Genomic DNA, 18,455 nt, shown 5'->3' on the forward strand with positions numbered 1-18,455 from the left:
TAGAATAAACCCTAATAAACATAAAGTCAGTGGTCAGTGAGGGTGTCTACCTGTAATTAACTCTATATAACATTAGAATAAACCCAAATAAACATAAAGCCAGTGGTCAGTGAGAGTGTCTACCTGTAATTAACTCTATATAACATTAGAATAAACCCTAATAAACATAAAGTCAGTGGTCAGTGAGGGTGTCTACCTGTAATTAACTCTATATAACATTAGAATAAACCCAAATAAACATAAAGTCAGTGGTCAGTGAGAGCGTCTACCTGTAATTAACTCTATATAACATTAGAATAAACCCTAAATAAGCATAAAGTCAGTGGTCAGTGAGAGTGTCTACCTGTAATTAACTCTATATAACATTAGAATAAACCCAAATAAACATAAAGTCAGTGGTCAGTGAGAGTGTCTACCTGTAATTAACTCTATATAACATTAGAATAAACCCAAATAAACATAAAGTCAGTGCTCAGTGAGAGCGTCTACCTGTAATTAACTCTATATAACATTAGAATAAACCCAAATAAACATAAAGCCAGTGGTCAGTGAGAGTGTCTACCTGTAATTAACTCTATATAAAGTAAAGTAACTGTTATGTTGGTTAGGAGAGCACCGTTAGACTGCTGATTTTCTCTGGGATTTGATGGGTTTCCAGGTAAACAGACTTGCAGATCATCTGTTGAGGTGCTGAGACTTTTGCACACTGCTGCTCGCCCTGCCTCAGTTTCCAGTAAACATTTTTTTCTGTACAGACAGGAAACGCACCACAACACAGCACACCAGTCTCTGCACAGAAACACCACTTCCCCTGGAAACACCTGTGTGGTGTGTGTGTGTGTGTGTGTGTGTGTGTGTGTTTTTCTACATGAGTGAAGATGACTATCAAGCGGCGATAAGAGGAAATGTGCTCACACACACATGGATGTAGATATCAAACATTCAAGATACTCAGGGTTCAAGGATTTATTGACCTCCAAAGCTGAGTGTACGTGTGTGTGTGTGAGTGTGTGTGTGTGTGTGTGTGTGCTCATATTTAAGTCAAGCACACACACACACACACGGCTCTGCTGTAGTTCTCACCACCACAAAGACAAACACAAGCACACACACACAGGAGACTGTATTTCCTGTAAAGTCACTCAGCACTGCCCCCTGCTGTCCGCTCAGCCTCGTTTCAGCGCAGTGTGAAATGCACTGCGTGTTTTAATTAACCTGCGCTGGTGGGCTTTTCAGTGTGTTAATGAGGCCGCTGTGCAGTGTGCGAGCTGTGTGTGTGTGCTGTGTGTGTGGATGTAGTTTTGCACTGAGTTGAGTTGAGTTTACCCAGGAAGGACCTGCAGGTGGGGAATCCACTCCTGATCTGCCTCGTTCTCCTTCACCTGGCTCAGTAGGCCTGAATGTGAAGAGTCAGTGTGTCAGTATTAGAGCTGTGTGTTGGCAGGAACCTGGCGATACGGTGCGTATCACGATACAGGGGTTACGATTCATTTTGGTGAGATATTTATTTATTAAAACAAAAACACCATATGCCTAAAATCTGAGCACAATAAAGGTTTACTTTGATGTAACCAGAAGACAACACTTCTGTACTGTATGGACAAAAGTATTGGGACACCTGCTCACATTCATGCCCTCTTCTGAAATCAGGGCTATTAAAAAAAGAGTTTCTCCTGCATTTGCTGGAGTAACCGTCTCTACTATCCAGGGAAGAAGACTTTCTACTAGATTTTGGAGGAGGAGCATTGCTGTGAGGATTTGATTGCATTCAGTGACAAGAGCATTGTTAGTGAGGTCAGGATGTTGGATGATGATGATCACCACCCCACCTCACCTCATCATCCCCAACTCCTCATCCCAAACAAAAGTACTGGATGGAGCTCCACCACCATCCATCATTCCAGAGAACACAGTTCTTCCACTGCTCCACAGCTCCTCAATGCTGCTGGGGGGGGGGCTTTATACCCCTCTACTAGCCCACGCCTGGCATTATTAGCCAGCATGGTGCCAATAGGGTCATATTTGTTGATCTGCTCCAGAGAGTCCTATTCTGTTGGCTAGTGCTTCTCTACAAGGACTAGTGTCAGCTTAAAGTAGCTAAATAAGGGGTGTCCACAAACATTTGGACATATAGTGCACTTTAAGTCATATAGTGGAGTTTTTCACATCGCTGTGATCTTTGTCATCTAGCCTGTGGTCTCAGCACGCAGCTTCCCTGTAAGGTTATGACCGTGAGAGATCGATCGGATCTGGCCCTGCGCAGCTGGCGGCCAGCACCGCTATACGCCGTGTCAGCCGCTGCCCTTTATCACAAATTGCATCTTCAAACTGCAGACATGTGTGCTGTAGTCGGTTTGTGCTCTAGTCTGGGCTGCAAGTCCTGCCAAAGGGATGAGGAAAGACTAATCCCGTGTCCGAGCCGGGCCCATGGAAATCAACGTATTGATTGCCGATCAGCTGACCAGCAAACCGACGGGTACACAGATCAGCGGCGCATCACATCAGGCCTGGAACTGTGCTGTGCTCAATGCTTGCTGTTCTTGCAACTAACAGAATGTGTTATTTTTGTGTTTTCTGGGTGTGTGTGTTTGTGTGTGTGTGTATTTGTGTGTGTGTGTAGACGACGTGCTGGCGAGAGATGCAGGAGAGTGTGTGATTTGTCTGGAAGAGCTGCAGCAGGGAGACACCATCGCCAGACTGCCTTGCCTCTGTATCTATCACAAAAGGTAAAGGGGACCAGTGTTCTCTGAGCTCCTCTCTGAGCACTGGAGTGGTTTCCTGTGGAAGGTCATGTGTGGGATCTGACTGGTTTGGGAAAAGGAATTTGTGTCATTTCCTCAAAATTCCCACAGGTGGGCTGGATTGAAGGTCTGTAGTCCGGATCAATGCCATATCCTCCATAACAATAACAATAACGTTATGACTGCCAGACACACTACAGATTCATACTGGATTTAAATTAATACACAATTATTAGTGAGACTATGAAACTACCTCGTTTTTTACTGTCTGATTGTAAAAACTACACACACTGCAGATTCATACTGGATTTAAATCACAGTTATTACTGCCAGACCATAAAAACACACTGCAGATTCATACTGGATTTAAATCACAGTTATTACTGCCAGACCATAAAAACACACTGCAGATTCATACTGGATTTAAATCACAGTTATTACTGCCAGACCATAAAAACACACTGCAGATTCATACTGGATTTAAATCACTCACACAGTTAAGATGAGACAAGACAACCACTGCCTCATCTGTCATTACTGTCAGAGTGTATGATTGTAAAAACTAAAAACTCATACTGGATTAAAATCATGTTACGTTATTACTGTCAGTCTATATAACTACACAGACTGCAGATTCATACTGGATTAATATCACTTCACAATTATTCTTGCCAGACCATAAAATCACACTGCAGATTCATGCTGGATTTAAATCACTTTACAGTTATTACTGCCAGACCATAATAAACTACACTAATTGCAGATTCATACTGGATTAATATCACACCTAATTTTTTTACTGTCTGATTGTAAAAACTACACACACTGCAGATTCATACTGGATTTAAATTACAGTTATTACTGCCAGACCATAAAAACACACTGCGGATTCATACTGGATTTAAATCACAGTTATTACTGCCAGACCATAAAAACACACTGCAGATTCATACTGGATTTAAATTAATACACAATTATTAGTCAGACTATGAAACTACTTAAACTGCAGATTCATACTGGATTAATAACACTTCACAATTATTCTTGCCAGACCATAAAAACACTGCAGATTCATACTGGATTTAAATCACTTCACAGTTATTACTGCCAGACCATAATACACTACACAAACTGCAGATTCATACTGGATTAAAATCACTTCACAGTTATTACTGCCAGACCATAATAAACTACACTAATTGCAGATTCATACTGGATTAAAATCACTCCACAGTTATTACTGCCAGACTAAGTAATACTTTAATAACCTAATTCATTCATTCATATAAAAACTGAGGTGTCTAGAAATCTCCCAGTACGTTCTTAGAAGGGCTCAGATGTGAAATGAGGTGAACTCCCCCTCATCTCATAGTGATCAGGTAATCCTATTGGTCCATCCCTGACCCAGTTACTGATCCGATTAACCACTCAAACACAAACAAGCGGTAGTTGCGATTAAGTGACCTGGCAGTTATCTGACTTTACGAGCTGATGTAGGCGTCCGATCACACCATTAAGAAACAGCTTGAGTAAAGGATGCTTTTAGGAGGCATTCTGGGTTCTGGAGCAGGGCTTCTCAGTCCTGGCCCTGCAGCCCTGTGGTGCTTCATCTGCATACACACAACAGGTGACCTCAGGAAGGGCATGAATTAGTTCATTAGTTGGATCAGGTGCTGCGTTGGGAGCAGGGCTGTGGTAATCCATGACCAGGCCTAAGAAACACTACACTCTCAGGGCTGTGTCCTAAACTGTGCCCTGTTCACTGTATAGTGCACTCCTTTGGGCTTCTGCCATTCTGCTTCTATAGTGGTGTAGTGCAGGTAGTGCAGAATGTCCAGTGCACTGTAATATACAGTGTACAAAAATGTACCCATGAACTATTTTATTTCCCTTTGTTTTCATTCCAGCTCTAAACCCTGTCCAGATAAATCTCTCCATCCTGAAAGTGTGAGTCTGATCGTGGTTGGATGAGAAGTATAAACAGACACCATTCTGACTCCCTATTGGTTTATAAGAGATCCATCACACCTGCACACGTCCCGTCACTCTCCAGCGAGCTCACAGCAGACGTCTGTAGTCTAGTATGAAGACTGTGTCCGTGGCAGAGACTCAAGAGAGCTGCAGTGAAACGTCCCGACTGAGCCCCACATTTACATTCCAATAAAGCTTATTGATCACACGCCTCTGAAGTTTGACTTTCTGCAGCTTTACAGAACTTCTAGACAACGACTCCTCATATTTTCCTCCATGAAGCTCATGTTGATGCTCAGTAGAGCACAGAGACGCTCCTTTAATAGAGCTGATATTACTGAAATGCTTCATTTTCAATGGGCAGATCTGCAGCTGAAACAGGAGCCTAGTGCAGCCCAACATTTTTAACATCAACATTTTAATAGAACATTCTCCTCATTATGACTTTTAGAGAAATGGGTTTTTGGGGAGGGGGGGGTAGTGCACTATAGACCCCTGTGGCGCGGCCTAAACTTTCGGCCTTTGTTTTCCTTCCATTACTTTTACTTTTCTACTTAAAGTCGTTCTGAAACCAGTACTTTTACACTTTTACTGGAGTAAAAAGCTTCAGTTGATACTTCAGCTTCTATAGAAGTCTTTTAAACCCTCGTATCTCCACTCACTTCTATCTGAGGAATGAGTGTCAATTCGTTTGACACTTTTGGATGGGATTCTCAGTGAATAGTAAAAAGAGCTTAGCTTTAAAAATACAGGTAACACCAACAGGTGTTGCAATGGATTGCAAAGGCAGACATTTTCATAATTGTTTACCTTTTCTTAATTCAGTTTAGTCTTATTGTTGTTTTGATTTCTGTTTTGCTTTTTATTGTTATGATCCGGTGTCGACCTGTGGAGGATGGGTTCCCCTTTTTGAGTCTCGGATCCTCTCAAGGTTTCTTCCTCTCAATCTGACAGAGTTTTCCCTTGCTAATGTTGCCACTAGCTGCTCAAAAGAGGCTCGGACCCGGATCTCTGTAAAGCTGCTTTGTGAGAACATTAGTTGTGAAAAGCTTCATAAATAAATTTGAATTGAATTGAATTGAATTAACATGAAAGCTATTCGGTTCTAAAGGAGAAGTGAGTTTTAGCAACGTTTCTATTTGTATGAAATTTAACGAAGCCAAAAAAGGTTCTTTTTTGGAATCGCTCGAAGACCCTTTGTGGTGCCTTTATCTTTTATTATTGTAAATTATTATTACCTGATGCCTGATTTGCTGCGTCTGCCAAATTGTCCCAATTAGAAGTGAAATAACTAGAATAAGGGGGACTGACGGAGCGGATCGCCTGGTCTAGTCCAGCTTTAGCTTCAGGGGCTGAATTCATAAAATAAAAAAATTCAAAAAATAAATATTTTCGTAGAAGCTCCTTTTTTTTACTTAAGAGTTCAGCTAAATATTTTAAACAATTCTTCCAAAATCATTTTCATAAAATTTCTTTCACAAAAAAATGTAAAAATTTGACTATAACAGGTCAGAAGGTCAGCGTCTAAAAGGATCCGTTCAAAGCAGTTACTGCAGTTGTAAAAAGTGCTATACTGATCAATTTGATTTGATGATGAGCTGTAAAATACAGCATAAAAGTCTTCGTTACAGACAATTACAGAGGAAAAAACCTTCAGAAAATAATTCAGACTTAATTAAGATTGTATATTCAAAACCTTCCCAAGTCTGTAGTTTATTCTTCATATTTTCTTTAAAAATTAAAGCTTCTGGGGCCTGATCTCCACAGGAATCAGAGGCATCCTGATACAGCATATAGACAAAAGTATTGGGACACCTGCTCATCATTCAGTGTTTCTTCTGAAATCAAGGTTATTAAAAAGGTTTTGTCCTGCTTTTGTTGAAGTAACTGTCTCTACTGACCTTCTGCTAGATTTTAGAGGAGCACTGCTGTGAGGATTTGATTGCATTAAGAGTGTTAGTTCGTGAGGTCAGGTTGTTGGATGATGATCACCACCACCCCACCTCAACATCCCCAATTCCCAGCTCATCCCAAAGGTACTGGATGGAGCTCCACCACCATCATTCCAGAGAACACAGCTCCTCAATGCTGGGGGCTTTATAATACCCCTCTACTAGCCCACGCCTGGTTTATGGTTTGATTTAGAGAGTGCTATTCTATGTGTCAGCAATGGGTGCATCTTAAAGTAGCGTGTCCATAAATATTTGGACATATTTTGTCATTTTGGTGATTAGATGTCAAGCTGCACTTCCTGCCCAGTCCAGTTCAGCTCTGTTTGTGTCACATGATAAGATGGTGAGATTTGGGATTTTCAGTGCTCTGCCAAAGCGTGTGATTCAGAGTTGAGTCCTGCAGAGCCCAAAGAGCCGCAGTCCTACCCCAGTACGGCCTGTTTCAGGGGGGATAAATGGACTGGGTACAATGCCTCCTCTCTCACGACTATTTTCGGATCACTTTGTCTCTGAAAGCTGTTCCTCGTATGCTCACAGCGGCCTTCGGGCTTCACATCAACCAAAAGTCGACGTGGATGACTCAGCATTACGACTCTCGTAGACGTCAGACATAAACACTGACACACTGAGCCAGGGAAGCGACTGAGCCGAGTGACTGACAGCTCAGAGTTCTGATCTACGCTCAGACACACCAGAGAGTTTCCTTCATCAAAAGGTGAAGGTGCGAGTATTTGGCACTGTACTATGTACAGCGAAATGTGTCCTTCGAATTTGATCCATCTGTGGTAGTGAACACACACTAGTGAACTAGGGGCAGTGAGAACACACACACACAGAGCGGTGGGCAGCCAACTCCAGCTCCTGAGGAGCAGAGAGGGTAAAGGGCCACGGGAATCGAACCTACAATCCTGTTTTCAACAGCCCGGAGCTCTACTGAATGCATTCAGCTACTTTAAGTTGCACCCATAGCTGACACAGATGCACACACTCACACAGCTTGTCTAGTCCCTGTAGAGAAGAACTGCCAATAGAATAGGACCCTCTGGAGCCGATAAACTAGATAAACCTATTGGCACCATGCTGCCTAATAATGCCAGGCATGGGCTAGTAGGGGGGTATTATAAAGCCCCCAGCATTGAGCTGTGGAGCAGTGGAAGAACTGTGTTCTCTGGAATGATGGATGGTGGAGCTCCATCCAGTACTTTTGGGATGAGCTGGGAATTGGGGATGTTGAGGTGGGGTGGTGGTGATCTTCACCCAACATCCTGACCTCACGAACACTCATGTCTCTAAATGCAATCAGATCCTCACAGCAATGCGCCTCCAAAATCTACTATGATCAGTATTATGATATTTTATCGAGATGTATTTTGTAATGGTGATACACAATATTCTTTATTATATACATAAGGGTAAATCAGGGCTCAACAATACTGTATATTAGGTTTATGGAATTAGAACTACCTGCAGTTTATTTGCAAAAGAACCTTTTGAAATATTGACAAATACTTTGTTTCTCTGTGTGTGTGTGTGTGTGTGTGTGTGTGTGTGTGTGTGTGTGTGTGTGTGTGTGTAGCTGTATAGACTCGTGGTTTGAGATCAACCGCTCCTGCCCAGAGCATCCTTCAGACTGACCTCCATTCACTCTTACTACTGCTGAAAAAGGTAAGGCACACACTCACGCACACGCACACGTTTTGGAATAATGGGGCGGTCATTCAAATGTTTGGCCATCCAAACTCCATATTTGTTAATGCGGTAGTTCAGAATAAATACTTCATATTAATTTTATTGTGTGTTATTATTATTATTATTATTAATAATAATAATAATAATAATAATAATAATTTCAACCACTAGGGTATTAGGGTATTATCCAAGTGTTATTTATCAGCATACAATAATTAACAGGAAAAGCTTTCTACTAGATTATGGAACATTGCTGTGAGGACTTACTTGCATCCAGCAACAAGAGCACATTATTAGTGAGGTCAGGATGTTGGATGGTGATCACCACCACCACTCCTCATCATCCCCAACTCCCCAACTCCTCATCCCAAAGGTACTGGATGGAGCTCCACCACCATCATTCCAGAGAACACAGCTCTTCCACTGCTCCACAGCTTCTCAATGCTGGGGGGCTTTATATATACCCCTCTATAAGCCCACGCCTGGCATTGGGCAGCATGGTGCCAGTAGGGACATGTTTGTTTATCTGCTCCAGAGGGTCCTATTTTATTGGCAGTACTTCTTCTCTACAGGGACTGGACAAGCTGTGTGTGTGCATTTGCACATCTGTGTCAGCAATGGGTGCTTTCATTAGAAGGGGTGTCCACAAACATTTGGACATATAGTGTATATGTACTAAAAATCTAATATTTAATTCTCTCTCTCTCTGTTATTTCTCAGGGCACTTTATGGACCTAAACCTGGCTATCCGGACACTGAATGAACCAAATAAAACAATCAACCTATTTATCGATTTGATCAAACCTGTGGAGATCGCGAAGCGGAACCAAATAAAGAAAAAAACAACGTCGCCGAGCCAACCGCACCACCGCAACACCACAACCCCGTCACTCCCACACGTATCCCACAACCCCCGTCCGCCCTGCCTGCCACACTAGCTGCCAGCTAGCTGCCTGCCCCAGTCCCCACCTAATTTAATGGCCAGCGCTGGATTCTTAGCCCCTAACTGCTCTCTGTTCCTTCAGCGCCCCCTGGAGTTCGGCTCGGCTCGGACCGGCCCGGCCAGACCAGATCAGACACATGCACCCCCTCCCCACCGTTCGCCGCTCGTCTCGTCGTCTTTCTGTCGGAGAGGAGGAGGAGGATGAGGATGAAGAGGAGTTTATGTTAAAAACGGATGAAGGGCTCGATGCTGCCAGTCACAGGGACCGGGCCGCACTCCTCACCGACCAGCCTGATGGCTGTGGGCTTCATCAGCAGCCTGCTGAATATGCTAATTAGATGGGCGTGGCTTTGTGCTTCATGTTGGGCTACCTTATTTGGGAACGCAGGAGGAGTGGAGGTCTAGGTGTAGAAACATACCTGGGGTATGGGGTTTAATGTGTGTGTGTTGAGTGTGTGTGTGTGTGTGTGTTGAGTGGGGCGTTAAGTTTACTGTTGGGATGAATGTAAGAGTTTACACTTTTTCATGTGTGAAAAAGGTCAAATGATTCCGAGAATTGGGAAGTGTGATTAGCGTGTGTGTGTGTGTGGGGGGGGGATTGGAAATTGGAAGTGAAAAATTAGGAGGCCATGTGTGTATGTGTGTATGTGTGTGTGTGTGTTTTTCAAAAGTTTACAGTTTACAGTAGATGTCTTTTACCTCCTCGAGTCCAAAAAGTCAAAAATCACTCACCGGCTGTTTCTGCTTTTCTGTTGGTCATTCCAGCAGAGTGCTGACCATATTATTCAATACAGTCTCCCTGTAAAGGCCTTGAGTGTGTTTACTGTGTGTGTATGTGCGTATGTGTGTGTGTGTGTGTGTGTAGCCAGAGCTTCGGCCCACTTCCCCAACGTTCTTCAACATTTTCAGTTCGAGAGACTGGCCCAGGCCGCGCCTGCAGAGTTGCCGACGCTTCTCGACTGGATGTACGAACCCCTGACAGACGGACAGACCGGTGTGACACCAGTACGAGATGCGCTCTTCCTTTACTGTTTTCTTTCTAAACCTGTGAGAAAGCTCACGGCATACGGACACACACCTCCTATTTAATCTCCAGGATGCCTCTGCTGTATAAAGAACATCCACTGTTAGAAACAAAGTCATGTTGTGAGAAAATGTAAAACAGAAAAAGAAAAAAAAGAATAAGCAGCAGGAGTGGGGAGAGCGGTCTGACGAATGATTCTCTTTTGTTAGGTAGAACTAGAGCTTTTTTTATTATTTTTCTTTTTTTTCTCGAGGGTTGTCGCTGTTTCATGCCTGAAAACGGGGGGAAACAAACCCCATCCATCAAAAAAAATATATATATTAAAAAAAATAAATAAACGGACGGCAGAATCTGCTCGGCAGGAAAGCAAAAGCTCTGAGCTGGACTCCACACCCCTCACTTTCTGCTTTCCTCCGTTTACTTCGGGTTCGGGTTTTTCTTTTCTTTTTTTTGGTTTTCAGGTTTTCAGGTTTTCCTTGTTGTTTCATTTCTTTTCTTTCTTTTTTTCCTTTTCCAAGGATGTGAATGGATGCCTGTTTTTAGGATGTACAAACTTAATTGTCTGATGAATTTGATGTGCAGTCTGTGGGCTGAGTAATAATGATAATGATATATATAATTAAAAAAGACAAAACACAAGCGCATCACTTTTTACTGCATCAGCTTTTAAACCCCAGCTTTAAAAAACGAAGAAAAAAAAAAAAAGAATGAACCATTATGTTGATGTAAAAATCAGCCATAACATTAAAACCACCTTCCCAGCTGTGTTGCGTAATCAAAACAGCTCTGGTCCGTCGAGGCCTGGACTCCACGAGACCTCTGAAGGTGTTCTGCTGTGGTATCTTGCAAGTTGCAAGGTGGGCGATGCCTCCGTGAGCATCAGTGAGAGCCGTAGGTGTCCCTGCCCCTTTCGCCCCCCGGTTTACTTTACTGACCGCTGCATACCTGGAACCTGCCTGATGTTCTGGAGATGTTCTGACCCAGTCGCCTATCTAGAACATCATAGGTTCTTACGCTTGCTTCAGCACCTTCATCACCTGCCTAATATCTAGATCCACCCAGCAGAATCAGATCAGCAGTGTTGGTTACTTCACCGGGCTCAGTGGTTTTAATGTTTTGGCTGGTTGGTGTAAGGGACAGGGGGTGTTCAGGTTCTTACAGAGTCAATGATCCGCTGTGCTGGATGCGTCCACTAACTTCATCACTTAAGGATGATTGAAGTGGGGTCTCGCGTCGTCCTGCTGGCAGGTCAGGGCCCAGTTCCCCATCAGTGTGATGCTCACTCGACCTGAACACCTCCTGTCCTTTACACCACCAGCCAAAACATTAAAACCACTGAGCCCCGTGAAGTATCCAACACTGCTAATCTGCTTCTGCTAGGTGGATCTAGATATTAGGCAGGTGATGAAGGTGCTGAAGCAAGCGTAAGAACCTATGATGTTCTAGATAGGCGACTGGGTCAGAACATCTCAGGCAGAACCGGGGATGTTCTTGCTGCACTGCACTACCTTAGAAGATCCATTATTGGCTCCATAAAGAGCTGTGTGTTCTTCTGAGATGTCAGTGTGGAGAAGCTTTCTACTAACCTCTTTATAAACCTTTTTAATGGTTCTCTCAAAGAACCCCCTCCCCGCCCCCCATTACAGTGAGTAGAGGGAGGAGACGAGGAGGAGGTGGGCGGGAAGTTTGTTAGGATGGGGAACTGGAGAAGGAGGGGTTAAGGGTGTGGTCCATCTCCTCTTCCAAGTTGTTTACTTCCACTACAAGAAATTTCATTTGAGCATTTTCCATTCGAACCCGCGACATAACAGGAGGGTAAATCTAAAGCACTGACCAGAAAAACTCTGACCCATCCCATTCAGTACAAAGTCCAGTCCAGAGACCTGTGGCACTGAAATGGTGGCTAAAGCTACACACAACATCCGGAAATGAATGCATCCTCAGCATCTCACGAGGGGCAGTGGTGGCTCAGCGGTTAGAGCGCCGGGCTATCGATAACAAGGTTGTGGGTTCGATTCCCGGGCTCGGCAAACTGCCACTGTTGGGCCCTTGAGCAAGGCCCTTTACCCTCTCTGCTCCCCGGGCGCTGGAGTTGGCTGTGGTGCTCAAGGTGCCGAGTTATGATTGGACTATAGCTTTAAACTGAGTAAAGTTCTTAACTTCCAAAAAAAAAAAGAGGCTGAACATTGAGAACAGCTGCAGACACCCTGTACAGGCATGGTCCACTGCAGGCTTCATGCTCATGGTTTAATCCTTCGCAAAATGAGGTAATCACAAACAAACAGCTTAGAGTTACAATTATGAGGTAAAATGATTCAATTATGCCTCCAATATTTGAACCCTCCTGTTATGCTCAGCTGTAAGCAACAGCAGTAATGTCCCCCGGTCAAACTGAGCCGCATTGAGCCGCATTTAACAAAAACGAATATTTTTCTCCATAAACATTAGATTTAGCTCAATTAATTAATTAATATAATCAATATTTAGAGGACGTTCTCACTCCTCGCAGATCATTGCTTACTGAATTTGCAATTTACCCAAAAAAAGATTAGAAAAGAAAATGATTTGACCTCAGTTTTGGTCTAAATCAACTTTGGTCATGTTCAGTACACTAATTAAGGCCAGCAGAAAAGGGTTTAAGTGCCAAACAGTATTTAAATGATTTCATTTGAGCATTTTCCATTCGAACCCGCGACATAACAGGAGGGTAAATCTAAAGCACTGATCACAAAAACTCTGACCCATCCCATTCAGTACAAAGTCCAGTCCAGAGACCTGTGGCACTGAAACAGTGGCTAAAGCTACACACAACATCCAGAAATTAATGCATCCTCAGCAACTCATAACTCATATATATGTGGTGCTCAAGAGCCGAGTTATGATTGGACTATAGCTTTAAACGTCTGTGTTCAGTAAGATTTCACTAAATGGGTCATTCTCACGAAAAACAGCCTCAAACCACGTCTACAACTACATTAAAAATTCATCCTCATCATTTAATACAGACATCCTTCCAGTAATTTAGTAGATGAATGGGAGCTCTAATCACTCAGTGAAAAGTTATATTTTAGGTTTTTCAGCAGAATAGTCTGAATTCTCCTTATTGCACCATTTCTCATTACTGACACTGATAGTTTTTTCATTAATAAAATTACCACACTAATTCCACACTAATTCAGTGTTGTGGTAATCAGATCAAATTGGTAAATGCTATATTTAGTCAAATAAATGTTTTAGTAATGAGATCTGGCAAAGTACATAATATAACAAGAAAAGTATGTCAAAAATACAAATATTGATTTATTTATTTATTTTTAATTATTTTATTTATTTGTTTAGTAAAATTTGGTTCTGTCAATTAACCCACCCATTCGTAGCTCCCCCTAGCACTAGCAATGCTCCCAACACCGGCCATCGCCTCTTATCCAACTGTTGTTAATGCGGCATCGCGGGGCAAGTGCCGGGTCCCCAGCTCCACTGCACCAGCTACCAGACACCTGTGCCGGGCAACATCGCTTTAAGAGTGATGAGTGGAGAGAGAGAGAGAGAGAGAGAGAGAGAGAGAGAGAGAGAGAGAGAGAGAGAGAGAGAGAGAGAGAGCGCCATCTACCCACTTGGAGAGAGCACGGCTAATTATGCTCTCTCAGACTCTGGCTGCTGATGGCAAAGCGGCACGGCTCAGGATTCAAACCCGCGAGCCCCATAGTTAGGCCGCTGATCCACTTGGAGCCCTATATGCCTATATCCTTATCTTACTGTGACGTAATTTAGACAATTAAGTTGGAAAACATGGTACTTCGTAATAACAGGCCCCAATAAACAGCAAATTAAGCGCTAGTTTTAACATAATATATATATATATATCAAATAAAATATCAAAACATTTAAAAAGGTCTGTCACCAAATAAATGGTTCAATTTATGGATTAATTTACACATATGTAGCATTAATATGACTCTCAATAATAATCTTATCTAAGTAATATTAGATAAGCCGCTGTGTACTGGGGCCTGTTTTTATAAAGTGGTTCCGTTCTAGTCCCTTTAAATCAGGGCTGCTCAATCCTGGTCCTGGAGATCTACCACCCTGAATACTCTAATGTTCAGTTGCTCCTGGAGGCCTTCACTATCTGGATTAGGTGTGTTAGATTCGGGGTGGAGCTGAACTCTGCAGGGTGGTAGATCTCCAGCCCTGCTTTAAACGTTTTCATGTTGGATCCCAGGATCTCCCAGCAGGTTTCGTGAGAATAACCCATTTGATCCTCTAACACTGCAGCTTCACCACAGCTAGATTAGAGTCTCTGATTACATTCCCTTACAGGTTTTACACCAGTTATTGAAGGCCGAGTGATGAGTCACATGGCATAGAGTTCATTCACAGCTTCAGAGTGTTCCTTGAAGAACGGCAGTGGAATTAAAGCCTCAGTGTGGCTCTAAAGAGCATGTATATTCCTCAGTCTGTATATATATATGTGTGTGTGTGTGCGTGTGTGTGTGTTTGTGCATGTGCATGTGTTTGTTTCTTCACAGCTCAGCAAGGGTCCTGACTATCCTGACCTGGCTGTGCTTAGTCAGCATTGTGTGTGTGCACATATATAAATATATATGTGGGTGTGTGTGTGTGTGTGTGTGTGTGTGTGCATGTGTGGTCAGTTCTTAATCAGTGAGCAGGCGAATCTAAATCACAGAGGGGGAAAATAAAAAGGACACCTTCCCAGAACCATGAATATGAAACACCCTGATTTGTGTCGGATCTCCTGGAAGAGCCCTGATGAAGCGTCACAGCGCATTCCACACAGATGCAGAAGACAAGACCTGCATTTCTGAGAAGCTCATGAGAAACCTTCTGCTGAGCCTCAATTTAGCACCTGTCAACTGAAAACCCTGCCGTCTGCAGTAGGGCTGGGCAGTATGGAAAACCCCACACTCGGCCCCAGCAGCACATTATGAGAAATGGCTCCAAAGGCACAATGAATTTAACTACCTTCAGTGAAGCGGGGCCAATCACCTTCTTATAGACTCTGAAGGGCCTTTTGGGACTCAGACTACCTTACACAGCTGTGCTACTTGGATGTCTCCTCTGGTCCTAATTAACAAAGCAGGTAAGTGGACAGTGTTAGGCCTATATTAGGAAGTCCAGGGCCAGGGTCTGAATCCTCTGGTGTTAACAGGTCTAAATATTGATATTGGGTTGAAGAAAATATTGATATACTGAAGTATCACAATATTATGTTTGCAAGTTACTGTATCGATTCTCAAAAAGACAGTATTGATTATTAATGAATAGTTCACATGTAAAGACTGGTGGCAGACAGTGGTTCAGTTTGTATTGTGCTTAAACGATGTCCACTAGAGGGCAGTGTGGTACTCGGTCTTCAGATCCCACTGTTCTGATTGGATAAACAGAACACTTTTCTGTTTCTAAATTTTTTATAGCAGTTTCCCTAAAAATGTATTTAAAAAATAATAAATCGTAGTATCGCAATATATAAATGGTATGCACTGATGTCACGTTTCCACTGGGACACGCCCCCTTCAGTCGAACTGAGTAGTAAAGCATTCAGCAAAGCAGCCAAACCAGGACTGAAACAAGCGACTATCTGCTCAAGCTAAAGGCAGCTGGACCTGTCAGAGATCCATCCACATTACCAAACAACCAACGGTCCATGCACAGAGATGTGTAGCCAGGAGGGTCCAGCTAACTGAGGCTCAAATCACCTCCACCTGTTTAGAGGATAAAGCCTCATATCTGAGAGCACAGAGTCGAGGGAAAGGTTTCTCAGGAGGGTTTCCGGCTCAGTTAGTGGACTGGCTCATCCAGGTTTGCTTGCTTTTCCTTTTAATTGAACTGAGCATGTCGCTAAACTCGCAGCTACAGTGGGCTTCGTTATTTTCCCCAACTGTTTTCATCGCTGGGAAAGTCGCCGCCCACTGCTACATAATAGAGGGGAAAATCCTCACTGTTTCTTCACCAAGTGGGGCGGAGTTATCACTATCACTATTTATCACTAGGGGGCGTACTAGCCAGGTTTGGAGCAGCAAAAGCTGTGACATCACATGCATACCCTCTCCTGAATCATAACCCTGTATCATGTATAAATATAGCGGGAACTGAAGGTGGGCAATATGTCACTATTTTATATTCTGCCATAGATTTATAAATTCAGCTTAGGCCTAGCCCTGGAGCTCTGACATGGTCTAACAGCCGTCCACTTCAGTGATCTTTCTGCAGTGTTGTAAGAAAGCATTTCCGGACTGTTGGGGTGAGATATGGTGGAGTTGGACTCCCTGCTGGTGTCTTCTGGATTTCTACAGGACCTTCCCAGGGTTCATAAGGTTTTGGGGGTCCAGAGTGGCCTTCAGACCCTGCATAACCCCCATACCCAGTGGGCCCAGCTCCTCTCTCAGCAGAGCCCGCTTCCCCAAGCCCACACCATGTTCACCTGTGCAGGTGCCATCCATGGCTAGAGCCCTCCTACACACAAAGACAAACACACACACACACCACTATTAATTTGGAATTATACAGTGATGTTTCATGCAGCTAAATGTTGTCAATAACCTAAAGCAATAACTTTTTAATAATTCGTAATAATTTTAATATTTTAATTAGTCATTAAATAGTCCAGAATGCCGAGCAGAGCTGTAGATGGTTCTGCAATGACTATAAACTGAAGAACATCAATCATGAAGCTCTAATAAAATTCTTACATAGAATCTGCATAGAATTTAAAAAGAGAGAGAGAGCTAAAGCTCTATAAAGAGGAAGGATGTGCGAACCTGGCCAGCCTTTCTGTGAACTCGTGAACTCTCTGCACTTCATCTGGGTCGTTAGGGTCCATCACCATGATACAGTGGAAGTTTCCGTCTCCCACGTGACCCGCAATAGGACCTCACCCAGTAAAGCAAAACAACATCACAAACCACCCCTTTTATAATCAGGCTTTATCCCTTAGTATTCAAGATTATTGACGTCATCTTGGCCCATTAGACCAGGAGCATTATCTATAATAGTCACCCTCTTTTCACCCTGTTCTTCAATGGTCAGGACCTCACAGGACTGACCAACACAGAGCAGGTAGTAAAGTATTTGGGTGGTGGTTCATTCTCAGCACTGCAGTGACACTGACTGACCTGATGGTGGTGGTGGAGAGTGTGTGTGTGTTAGTGTGTGTTGGGCTGCTAGTACGAGTAGTGGATCAGACGCAGCAGTGCTGCTGGAGTGCTTAAATACCTCAGTGTCACTGCTGGACTGAGAACCACCAACCAGAAATATCCAGCTAACAGCTGCTTCCTGTGGGCAGTGTCCTGTGGGCAGTGTCCTGTGGGCACTGATGAAGGACTACAAGATGACCATCACAAACTGTGCATCAACAGATCAGAGAGCTTCTGTCTCTGACTTCTTCTACATCTACAAGGACAGTGAGTGGACAGACCCAGTGTTTAAGCACTCCAGCAGCACTGCTGTGTCTGATCCACTACTCGTACCAGCAGCGCAACACACACTACTAACACACTCTCCACCACCACCATCATCATGTCAGTCAGTGTCACTGCAGTGCTGAGAATGACCCACCACCCATATACCACCTATGTGTTCTGTGGTGGTCAGTCCAGCCTGATATACCTCTGTGTGTTATATATATATATAAATGGTTTCTACATTCAAATAATAGCCCAAATGATGTCCCCACACTGACTCACCTAACTAGAGTGTGTCTTATTCAGTGTAGGTGTGTATTTGCTTGTGTAACACACAGCTGAAATAATGAGTGTATACCTGTAAGGTTGTTTCTCATCATGTCCTCCTTGGTTTCCACGATGATCTGAGGCAGACGAGACAGCGGCACACACACGTCAGTGGAGTACGCCTGCAGAGCGAGAGGGAGAGAAGAGCTCCAGTACAGATGCAGGCAGGTTTACAGGCTAGTCAGGTTTGGTCTGTTGAAATCACAATGGACCTCCAGCATCCTGCAAACGTCAAGACACCTCTCTGAAGCCTCTTCTGAATCTTATTGTAATGAAACCTGAATATTGCCACTATATTGGTCGTATTTCTTAGAGTATTTACAGACTCTAGTTAGGCAGCTAATGATCCGAGATCAGTTCTTTTATAACTCTGCAATGCTTAATAAA

At 43.3% G+C, this 18,455-nt stretch overlaps 2 protein-coding genes across 3 annotated transcripts in view; one reads left to right on the forward strand and one right to left on the reverse strand.

Moving 5' to 3' along the window:
* The window catches only part of znrf1 (zinc and ring finger 1), a 59,579-nt gene extending 48,620 nt beyond the window's left edge, over positions 1 to 10,959 (forward strand). The window contains exons 3-5 of one of the 2 annotated variants that reach the window (XM_072663963.1): positions 2,621 to 2,726; positions 8,241 to 8,329; positions 9,074 to 10,959. In XM_072663963.1, the coding sequence (XP_072520064.1) occupies positions 2,621 to 2,726; positions 8,241 to 8,298 (164 nt within the window). In that variant the 3' untranslated portion in view covers positions 8,299 to 8,329; positions 9,074 to 10,959. Of the gene's footprint in view, positions 1 to 2,620; positions 2,727 to 4,648; positions 4,884 to 8,240; positions 8,330 to 9,073 lie in introns of those variants that run through there. The other variant, XM_072663962.1, reaches the window with a different exon arrangement.
* Positions 10,960 to 12,341: 1,382 nt separating this feature from the next.
* ldhd (lactate dehydrogenase D) overlaps positions 12,342 to 18,455 on the reverse strand; it is a 15,957-nt gene continuing 9,843 nt past the window's right edge. Inside the window, exons 9-11 of the mRNA XM_072664055.1 lie at positions 18,100 to 18,190; positions 17,100 to 17,211; positions 12,342 to 16,794 (exon numbers count right to left, since the gene is read on the reverse strand). Of these exons, the coding sequence (XP_072520156.1) occupies positions 16,629 to 16,794; positions 17,100 to 17,211; positions 18,100 to 18,190 (369 nt within the window). The 3' untranslated portion in view covers positions 12,342 to 16,628. The remainder of the gene's footprint in view (positions 16,795 to 17,099; positions 17,212 to 18,099; positions 18,191 to 18,455) is intronic.

Source organism: Salminus brasiliensis, chromosome 19 (genome assembly GCF_030463535.1).
Source record: "Salminus brasiliensis chromosome 19, fSalBra1.hap2, whole genome shotgun sequence".
NCBI lineage: Eukaryota > Metazoa > Chordata > Actinopteri > Characiformes > Bryconidae > Salminus > Salminus brasiliensis.